General features: G+C 33.0%; 1 protein-coding gene and 1 long non-coding RNA gene across 10 annotated transcripts; one reads left to right on the forward strand and one right to left on the reverse strand.

Annotated features, from left to right (window-relative positions):
• Window positions 1-1,017: 1,017 nt before the first annotated feature.
• LOC111886456 (gibberellin receptor GID1B) lies at window positions 1,018-3,461 on the reverse strand. The gene is made up of 2 exons (XM_023882703.3): window positions 3,239-3,461; window positions 1,018-2,625 (listed from the first exon to the last, which is right to left on the reverse strand). The coding sequence occupies exons 1-2, from the start codon at window positions 3,275-3,277 to the stop codon at window positions 1,618-1,620; spliced, it is 1,047 nt and encodes a 348-aa protein (XP_023738471.1). The 5' UTR covers window positions 3,278-3,461; the 3' UTR covers window positions 1,018-1,617.
• A 2,995-nt stretch (window positions 3,462-6,456) lies between these two features.
• LOC111886438 (uncharacterized) lies at window positions 6,457-10,311 on the forward strand. 9 transcript variants are annotated; one of them, XR_006186993.2, is made up of 10 exons: window positions 6,457-6,842; window positions 6,917-7,008; window positions 7,504-7,587; window positions 7,729-7,803; window positions 7,956-7,998; window positions 8,067-8,769; window positions 8,873-9,035; window positions 9,145-9,209; window positions 9,581-9,664; window positions 9,761-10,038. It is a non-coding gene; the product is annotated as an uncharacterized LOC111886438 (long non-coding RNA). The 9 variants fall into 9 exon arrangements; XR_006186991.2 differs by having other exon boundaries at window positions 6,458-6,842; window positions 8,873-8,947; XR_006186996.2 differs by lacking the exon at window positions 9,581-9,664 and having other exon boundaries at window positions 6,458-6,842; window positions 8,067-8,413; window positions 8,708-8,769; window positions 8,873-8,947.
• The last annotated feature ends 866 nt before the right edge of the window (window positions 10,312-11,177 follow it).

Consider the following 11,177-nt stretch of genomic DNA (forward strand, 5'->3'; position numbering starts at 1 on the left):
TATTAAATTCATATTTATAAATTGGACCCAGGAAACAAATAATTATAATGTGGTGTAAAACATTAAAAAAAAAAAAAAAAAAAAAGGCGTTTGAAAACCAAAAGAAAGTGTGGTTTCCAAAAGTGGCCCCTAGCCTAGGTTGCATCCAAATCCCCCAACCACAAGTGGGAGGAGTGTTGATTTTCCATTGGAATTGACACAAAGCCAAATCTTGCTTCCATTGTTAGTTGCAATTATCCCAAACTCCAAAACAAACCCCATGAATAAAAGAAGCAATCACACAAGACTTCAACAAATATCAACGATAAAGAGAAAAAGAAAAGAAAAAGAAATCCATGATTTGGATTTTGTCCCCATATGCCCAATCATTTCTTTTCCCAAATTCTCATGTCTTTTTTTCCATTGCTTTAAAGTTTTAATGGTCCACACACAACAATCGTTTCGTATGCAACTTTTCCTTTTCATTAATTTGTAAATTTTGGAAAGCCTCGTAAAAAGTTTCAACCCATTAACATAGATTCCTCCGTCGATGGCTTACTATAACTAGTCGCCTCTCCTTTGTTATTGATAACTAGACTAACACGATGGAATTGGAATAGCATGTGGACTACATTTGAATATCAATAAGACACAATTTGTAATATTTTGTTTAGTTCAATAAAGTAGAACAAAGCGATTAGATGAAACCTACTCATGATGATTATTAGTTGAAATCTTATTTGAGATTTATTTGCAATAATATAAAGAACATGAATTCAATCGATATAGAACCATATACTTCATAAGCACAACAAGGAAACTATGGACACAACGAACTACCATAATCAAGAAATTAACAAACTTGGGATTATTTTCGCAGATTATAACAAAGCAAACCAGGACACATAATCATATTTACGCAGATCAAGAGTAAAAACCATTAAGGTCTTGACTCGGTAAACTTAGGTCTCATGGCTCGCAAAGAAAATACACACAAAGTTCAAGAAATCTAGCTAGTGACAAATGTGGAATGCAAAAGAGCCATAAATATGAGGCTTTTCATAAAAATGGAAACCAAACATACCTTTATATACTTATATCAGATCAATTATCAAAAGTATATAATATAATATATAAAAAAAACAAGATAATAATAATAGTAATATTACAAAGTTTTTTTGGGTAAAGGTGAAACCAAAAAAACCATCCACGGATGCTTTCTTCCCTTCAAAGTTCAAACATCCATGTCCTGCTGAAGTTAGCTTCAGTAACAATGATCATCTTGATCAAATTCACAAGGGAGGATTCTTGCCAATAATCCCTCTTTAAGCCACGATGACCCACATGAAAATTACCGTTTTACCCCTGCCGGAGGGACACACACACACACACCACTTGTATTCTTAATTCTCTTATCACATCCACCCAACAAAACTCCATATAAACTACACACCAGCATGGGGGCAAGAAAGGAAAAAAAAAAGGAAGAGAGAGAGAGAGAGACTAACAGTAAAAGTAGTAGTAAAAATGTCAAAAGCTTTGTGTTATGTATGGATTCTTCTTCTGTAGTTGAACAGTTAAAAAAAAGTCTTTTTTTTTTTTTTTGGAGTTTTCCTTCTATGAACAGAAAAGGGTTAATTAAGAAGAGCTCACAAAGCTTTTGATCTCCTCCATTAACGTGTAGAAATGCTCATTATTAGGCAAGAAATAGAATCCAATGGTGGCTTTTTTCAAGAACAATAGCTTCACTTGTTGCCCTGCGTTTTCCAACCCTTCAACATATGCCAATTGCCAATCCTGAACAAGATCTAATCCGGCCACCACCACTAAACTTTTTGGAAATTTAACCCCTTCAAGACTGATGCCACGTGGCCCAAATATGTTACACGCAGGATGATCACGATCTTCGCCTTCAGGCAAAAAAGCTCTCCAGTACCAATCTCTATCTTGAACTCTTACGAAGTATTTCCCATCTAATTTGTTTTCTGATTCTTTTCTTTCTTCTCCACCAAACAACGGATGTAATAATATGTTTCCGAGCACCTCAACGCCGGATTCCGCTGCTCTAACCGCCACATGATGGGCTATGTTGCCGCCGGAGCTGTCTCCGGCTAAATAAACATGAACTTTAGGGTCTTTACCACTTAAAAGCCATGATCTTGAATGAACCCATTTCAGAGCTTCCCATCCATCTTCGTAAGCACAAGGATACCGGTGTTCTGGTGACCGCCGGTAGTTTACTGAAACCACGACGCCTTTGATGAGTCCGGTGAGACGGCGGCAGAATGTGTCGTAGATGGCGCTGTTAGCAGAGGAATGAGTGAAGCTTCCGCCGTGGAAGAAGATTATTACCGGGACGATTTCGGTGGTGCTCAGTGGTTTTTCGAGTTCCAAGATTCCGGCTCCGGGTTGACGTGAAAATTCGTTCTCCAGCGGGGAGCATCTGTAAATCCGGTTGAGGAGACTGGTGGCGCGGTCGACTACATCAAAAGAGTAAACGCCATCCACTGGAACGGTGTTGGCCGCAACTTTCCGGTCAAGAAACTCCGCTAACTCGCGATTGAAGGTGCCGTCCGGTCGCCGGAGCATGTTGTACGCTAACTTGAAGTTGGAAATTAGGATCCATGTGTGAAGCGGAACTACTTTCTACCAAAAAAAGAAACAAAATCCAGAATTATTTCCAACTAAAAAAAATTGAAATATATTCCAGAAGATCAACATCTGTCCACACCAAATTGATCGAATACAACTGGGCAAATCGGAAAACATGAAGAATTTGGAAATTTTGTTGATTAAAAATAAACAGATGTCAAAAAAAAAAAAGTTAAACCCCCAAATCACAAAGAAGAAAATCAAGGATAATTACCAAGTTGATCGATTAAATACCATAAAAAATAAAGAAACGTGAGATTCGATGATCGAAATTAAACCACTGGCAATAACCAAGAAAACGCTTGTAAATCATGATAAAATAACACAATTTTTAACCCTAAATCAAAGGAAAAACCCCAGAGGACCAAATTAATCGATCAAAAAAACATAGAAAAAAGAAAGAAAGTTATGATGAGGAAAAGACACAAAAATTTTTAACCCCAAATCAAAGAAAAAAGAAAACCCCAAAAATTACCAAATTAATCGATCAAAACCCATAAAAAATGAAGATTTTTTTTTAACTATTTTGGGAGGAACATGACAAAAACAAAAGAAAGAACAGAGGAGCAGAGAAGACAGATCATAAAGTAAATAAGAGAAACTATACCTTGGCTTCATTTGCGTTGATTTCATTACTACCAGCCATGAATGAATAGAGATTTCAAGATTCAGAAGAAGAAAAAAACCTGTTTTCTGGAAGAACAAAGAGCGATTATTAACAGATTAGCGACACTCGAAAGATCTTGAAAAAGATGAGTGTTTGACCACACATAACTGATCTTTTTTTCTGGGTTTTTTCTGCAACAAGATGAGACACTTGTCTGATGTAAAAAAAGAAAAAAACACAGAAGAAATAGTGGGATTTGAAGGGCGTGTAGAGAGAGAGACAGGGGGTGTTCTAGAGAGAGAAAGTTGAAAGAAGAGCGTTTTTTTGCTAGTTTGAGGAGGTGGTGTAGTGAAGGATAAGAGAGAGAGAGAGAGAGAGAGAGAGAGAGAGAGAGAGTCAAACACAAAAGAACGACGGTGGTGGACGGAGACGAGAGAGACGACAAAACAGGCGGCCGAAATACTGTTTAAAAAGGGGCCCACGTACAAACAACACCTAACACTAAATGGTTAAAAAATCTTTTCCGGTTCTAAATTTAACCAATTTCGGTCTTTTAAGTTATCAACTTTTATTTTATTTTGGGTTTTCAAACATGGAAATCGTTCTAAATAGTAACATATTTCAATTTATATTTTATGTTAAGCAACAAAGTCTTCACAAAATCAGGATCTTATTTCTGATTTTTATTTTATATATTATCAATTATTAGAAATTAGAATTTGTCTTATCCCGCTTCGTCAGCCTGCAATTTCTAATTGTCTTTGTCAAACTCATAAGTTCCGGTATCTGCTTTGCGGGGGAATGCATTCCATAAATTTTCAATTAGCTAGGAACCATTTTTCTTATTTTTTTAAAACATGTGAACTATTTGTTGTAAAAAAGATTTGAACGTGACATTTTCTGTAAATTACAGTCAATTTTTTATTTACATTCTGGCAAAACCATTTTTCTAAATTTTTTAAAATACATGGACCGTTTGTTGTAATAAAAATCTGAACGGGGATTTTCTGTAAATAACAAAGACAATCTGGTATTATTTTATTCAAATGGCGAAACCTGCCAATATACGAAATTCTTGTTGCCAAAGTCTCAAATTCAAAAAGTTGTTATTTAACATTAATTATTTTCTATAAAAGAAAAAACTAGGGATAATGATTTGAAAGGGTAACGAACTTTCGACTTTTGTCACTTTTAGTCACTAAACTTTTTTTCGTTATCTATTTGCCATTGAACTATTGAAACTGTTCACATTTTATCCTTATGACCGGCTGTTACCGGTCATAAGGGTAAAATGTGATCAGTTTCAATAGTTTAGTGGCAAATAGATAACGAAAAAAAGTTTAGTAACTAAATGTGAACAAAATCGAAAGTTTGTTTCCTTTTAAAAAGTTCAATGGCTAAATGTGAACAAACTTCCTACTGTATTATGTTTTAGCAAAATTATTTATTTTTGTTTAATTGTAGCAACATTTGTTGATGAAGAAATCTATGAAATAAAAAAACAAAATGCAACATCCGGATTTCTAGGTATCATAATTTAAGTATTTTTCTTTTGAGTTAAGAAGAGAGACTCGACGAGTTGACGCCTCAACTCGTCGAGTAAGGTCGCGACTGATGACTCGGATTAATGAATGGACTCGACGAGTCGGTGAGGCGACTCGACGAGTCCGCGCTGTTGGCAGAAACCCTATATAGTTACTTTCATCTTACACATATATATGAAGTATTTTATATAATTACGTGCTATGTTGGGTTGAGGGGTTCATTAAATTGGAATGGAAAATATGATTACCCGATAAATAAAGTTCTTCATTTCGTATCATATTATTTGATGAATCCATTCCCATTTCTTGAAACAATTGTAACCGAAACTTAAATCACATAGAATGGACAAAAAGAAGAGATTTAAACGGTATATTTATTTTATATCTAAAACTATGTTGCAGATGAAACATAGGTAGATGAAATAGTTGGTGTGTGATCAAATAAAATGATAAGAGATAAGTGATGATAGAAAGGTGATGACAATTAGGTAAATAGATGATGATGAATATGTGATGTAAGATGAAAGGAGATACCATAACCTTAACCAGCAATGTGGCGATGTAGTTATCTACCAGAGTATAGATGGCGACCACGGACTATTCTAGACAACCGAGTGGAAACACCAGCAGGCCCATAACCTGTAGGTGATGAATTACGAGTTCAGTCGATGTTGTAACTATGTATTCATGCGATGATACTCTAACCCCTTACTATGAATTACGAGTTCAGACGATGTTGTAACTACATATTCATGGGATGTCACAAATTTCGCATGCCAAACCAATGGTCATAATTCATATCAGTGAGAATGATTCATTTTTTTGTAAAACCAAAATCAGATTGGAAATTTTGATTTTTTATTTTGGAAAATGTCAAACCATTGGTTTTTTATTTCGGTTTTGGTTTTTTATTTTTTTAAATATATTTTCAGGTTTTTTTTTTTTTTTTTTTTTTTTTTTTTTTTTTTTTTTTTTTTTTTTAATTTCATAGATTTCTTCATCAACAAATGTTGCTACAATTTAACAAAAATAAATAATTTGCTAAAACATAATACAAGAGGAAGTTTGTTCACATTTTGTCATTGAACTTTTTAGAGGGAAACGAACTTTCGATTTTGTTCATATTTAGTCACTAAACTTTTTTCCGTTATCTATTTGTCATTGAACTATTGAAACTGTTCACATTTTACCCTTATGACCGGCAACAGCCGGTCATAAGGGTAAAATGTGAACAGTTTCAATAGTTCAATGACAAATAGATAACGAAAAAAAGTTTAGTGACTAAATGTGATAAAAGTCGAAACTTCGTTACCCTTTCAAGTCATTATCCCAAAAAACTATACATAGGCTTTTTTTCTATAAAATATAGAGCCGATTTTTGTAATATTTTCTATACATTAATCAAACCTACCAACGAACATATTACGACTAAAGTCCAAAACCTAAACTTATATTATTCCTAAATCAGTTGCTTTATATATATATATTACCTTATAAAACATTTTTGGTCAAACGCTAAATTTTAAGTCGTCCAAACAATTATGCAGCATATACAAACCTTTTATGCATCAAAATCTTATCAAGGAAGTAAATCTAGTCAAACTTACACTTTTACTAATTTGAATCGTTGAAAATTCACAAGTCTTAAATCTTATCCCAATCAACAAATCTCATTTTATCGTCTTTTTCAAGGTAACCAGATTGAATATTTCAAAGTTTGAACTAATATTCCTACGGCTCCCAGTTTGCTTCTCATCTTCCTCACCCTTCCATCTCAATAAAACTGATCCTTCTTCCACTATTACAAAGATATTTCTATTTGTTTCGTTACCGATGATCACCAGGAAGAGATTGAAGGTGCGCTGTTCTTTAGGATGATTGACATCGTCGACGGCTCTGAACCCCTCCAAGACATTAATCAAACAGCACGGTGTATGCGTACAGAAGCAAATTAAGTATAATAATCGCTTTCTATTCCTGTTTTAGGGTTTACCTGGTCCGATTTCTTGTGGCTAACTCGCGACATCAAATATCTCGGCTCCAAAAACCATATTTTCTAGGTCTATTTCGCCCATATTTATTTTGATTATAACTTTTTTTAGTACTTATTTTACTTGAATGTTGTTATTGGTAGGGGTGATGGAGAAATCCGGGGAATCCAAGCAAAAATATATCATCGCCGCCCATCAAGTAGATTGACGCAGAGCTACGACAGGAAGTATACATGTGAGTTTCGTTTTACCACCTCTTTGTTTTTTCTGGTCTTCCTCTGTTTTTTGGTTTGCGTTGATTCCTCTTTGTGTCGAATCAGGTGTTTGTTTTTCTAATTTTTGTTTCAACAGATAATAAACAAAGTATGTAGATAAGTAATTTATCTTGAATTTGGAATTGGATTTGGATTCTGATTCCGACTTTGAGCTTGAATTTGATGAATCTAAGTTCAAATTCAATTTCATCGACCTCTCTTGAATCAGATGAGTAGAAATCGGGCTCACAGTACTACTCTCAATTAGATCACTTTGAATTCCAACATCTCGTTTCATCATCATCATCAACCTCGCCTTAATCTTATTTTCTTTAGCCTGATTTTCATATGTTTTGTCATTAAAATGTTATAAACAAAAAAAAACAATAAAGTCAGCAAAATAGATGTTGGAGAACGTGAGATGATTTTTATGTTATTGCTTGGGTAATTAAAAAAATGACCATTTTTCCCTTCAGGTTGAACTTAAAGAAGTTCCCTTGCCCCAATTTGCACATGAAATGGAGTTATTGAACCATTGTAAAAAAAGTCACAATAAAAAGGTCTGATGTTTGTTTCCCTTTATTCTATCTTAACCTGGTAAAAGAGTTACGAGCTTCTTCCTTTCACTTTTCTGTTCTTGACCGCGATTCCATATGATTAACTCACTTTTTTTTATTGTGCATCTAAAAATCTATAAATAGTGTTCCTGATGTGCTATATAAAAGCTTGGATTATGATGCTTAAAGACATGGGATTGGATTGATCTATTGTATTCGGTAAGGTTCTACTGATTTTTGTTTTTTTAATGGCAAATTCATTTTCTCATCCTTGCCACTGGTCTTGGTTGAATTATTGGGAAAATGATAGTCAATTAATTTCCACTGTTCTTCCATAGCTACTATTGATTCCTTTGATTCTCCTTTTTTAGGGATTTAGAAAGGCTGGTGAAATTGGATTTACAAACTTCACATGTAAGTATTGTTTGCTTCCCAATTTACACAAAGTATTGATCATTAAAGAAAGCTTCTTTTTTTTATAGAATGAATTGGCAACTTTGGAGAAGCAAAAGTCAGATGATAAGATGTTGAAGTTGGTAGATGATCAAAAGGTTCATTTGATTATTCTTTTTAAGTCTTGAGTGTTATGATAAAGGTTCTGGTTTCGGTATTGATTTCAAGATCTATTAACACGCATTTTGCTTTTGGTTTATTTTTATAATACATTCGACTATATAGTTTCCTCAGAGTTACAAATTGGCCTCAGGTATGTTATGCCTCTGCCATTTGAACTTTTTGCCCTCTTTGTCTTTATAGTTGGTTATTGGATGAAATATTCACATCTACACATTTTTTTTGTTAAGCCGCCATTTTTCTCATGGACTTGCAGGTATACTTCCATTTCCCCTCTATTTTCAAAATATATATACACAATCACAATTATTGCCAATATAAATGTTGTAATCAATAGAAGTAATATTTTAGAAACCAAATAAGTAACATGTAAAGATAGAAAAGGTTTAAAATTTTGTATATATCTATTTTCTATCTTATATCTGTTATCTATTATACCTTCTAAAGCATAGTTGGTCGGCGTGTTTATTTTTTTTATTCATGGATATCTTAATGTTGAGTATGGATTTTTGCGAAACATGACTATGATATTTGTTCCGTACATTAACAGGTATTCAGTCAGTCAATAGGAGTGGCTTCATATATCTAACCTCAAGTATCATTTCTCATAAGGTCAAAAACCTCACCGTTTTATCTTGATTTCGTTCATAATCTTGTGTGACTTCAAACATCTAACCTCGGGTATGATTTTTATCCTATATTTCAATGGTTCTAGGTTATACAAGGTTGAAACCTCTACATACCTTGATTTCTTTCAGAATCTAATGTGAATTTAAAGATGTAACCTCTGGTATATATTCTGACCTAAACTTCTATTTGTTTTGGGTCATAAAAGGTCATCAACCTCACCATTTGACTTCGATTTTATTCAAAATCTGGTGCGACCTTGAAGATTTATCCACATTTATACTTTACATGCATGATTTTCTTATTGTATTTTGTTTAACTTTACAAAAATACCCTTATAATTGAAATTAATTTGAACAGAACTCGAAAGGAGGGTTCAAAATCTGTTGATTATGGTTTGGTGCAAGGAACTATGCCTGGATCTGGTAGTTTCACATTTCCTAATTTTCATTACTAATTTTGTATATATTACTTTAGTACCTCATCTGGTCGATAAATCTAAATAAAAAACCTATTGGTCAATTTTTCTCCTTTCAAGCACACACACTCTTCATCTTGGTTTTTCTGATTTTTGTTTGATTTTTTCAATATTAACTAATTTATGCATTTATTTTGCCCAAAAATGGTTTAAGATATATATATATATATATATATATATATATATATATATATATATATATATATATATATATATTTCTATATGTTCTGCTTTTATTTCACAAATTAGTCTGCGTTATGGAGATCTTTAATAGCTCTGTCATCCCAGTTGGTAGCTTAACATATGTTTTGGTGGCAGAGGGTTCCATTTACTGTTTTTTCTGGAGCCTTCACAAATCCAATGACACCATGATCTGGATCATGGGTTTAGTGATAAACTAAAGTGAATTGTTTTTTTTATTTTATTTTTATTATTACCTGTTAAATTTGATTTGTTGTATTTCCTTTTAACTTCAGTTTTCTATTGATTGTTAAGCAGTGCATATGATCGGATGAGTGGCATACTTTGATTGTCTATAGTGGTTGTGTTATTTTTCCTTAATCAAAAGCAACATCAACAACATTACCAAGAAAAGTAACAACATTTTGTTCTTGGTTGTCTTGCTCATGTCTTGGTTGTGCTTATCTAGATACAATGTTGTAATAAGAAAAAAACAATGATGTTATTATAAGAAAAAAATTTGAAGTGAGATGTTCACTATGTTCCTGTAGAAGTATTTTTATTATTTTTTAATATATTTCTTCTGGAATTATTTATAGGAATGCATACAAAATTGAATGATGGACAACTTTGGCAACTTTTACTATAGGATAAGCAGATCTATAATTTGGTGTCTTTGTATCATGTCCAAGTGTTATATATACAAAATCGAGTGATAAACAACTTTGTTTATTATAATTTGGTTGCTATTTAAAGCAAACAATTATGGCATTGTATTGTTGTAGAAGAGTGTAAATTGAATGGATCATTTATATATGATTACTAAACATTGAACATATATCCAAGTGGGTTCAGTATGAGAGTTATAAGATTTCCTTGAATGTAGTTTTTAACATACTGTTTATTTGGTGTAGTAAATTTTTTGTGCAAAAAACAAATCGTTTTTAGAAACAAATTTTTGAAAAAAACTATTCACATCCGTCGCTTGGCGCGGGTAAATAGCTAGTATATATATATATATATATATATATATATATATATATATATACACACACACACACACACACACACACACACACACACACACTAGAAAAGTTTGAGACCCGTGCTAAGCACGACCCACAAAGGGTAATTTGGGTATTTCTTTCAATGTTATCTAAAGTATATTGTGATGATAACCAACACAGTGAAAGTACAATGCTATGAATAGGTGAATTGTTGAATTACAATACATAAATAAGAAAAAGAAAATGAAAGTATATTGTTATAATCAACAAATAAATGAAATTTATTGCCATATTTTAATATGATTTTTCACCTTATGATAAACCTATCGACATCATTTGTTGTGCTCTATATGGATATTAGGATTAATCATGAGATGCTACCTTTGATTTATGATTCAAGGCTTTAGCCAATTGTTCCTTGGTTGCCCCTTGATCTTTATTGCTACATCAACTACTTCTTAATTCGACGTGGCCTAGAGAAGTGAGCATGAATTAGAAGGATTTGGGACTTTAAAAGCTTTTTTTAGATCTCACAACCAATATAATATAATACACAACACAATTTAAGTGCACCTTTGAAGGAGGGTGGGAAACAGAATTAGAAAGACCAGAAGAAGATGATATGATGTGACTACCTAACGCTTGGTGTTCACCCCGACGAAGTTAGATGGCGCTCGATAAATTCATACTTTCCTAATGGACACAACAAACAAAATTTTTGCAAATTT

This window comes from Lactuca sativa, chromosome 9, assembly GCF_002870075.4.
Source record: "Lactuca sativa cultivar Salinas chromosome 9, Lsat_Salinas_v11, whole genome shotgun sequence".
Taxonomy (NCBI): domain Eukaryota; kingdom Viridiplantae; phylum Streptophyta; class Magnoliopsida; order Asterales; family Asteraceae; genus Lactuca; species Lactuca sativa.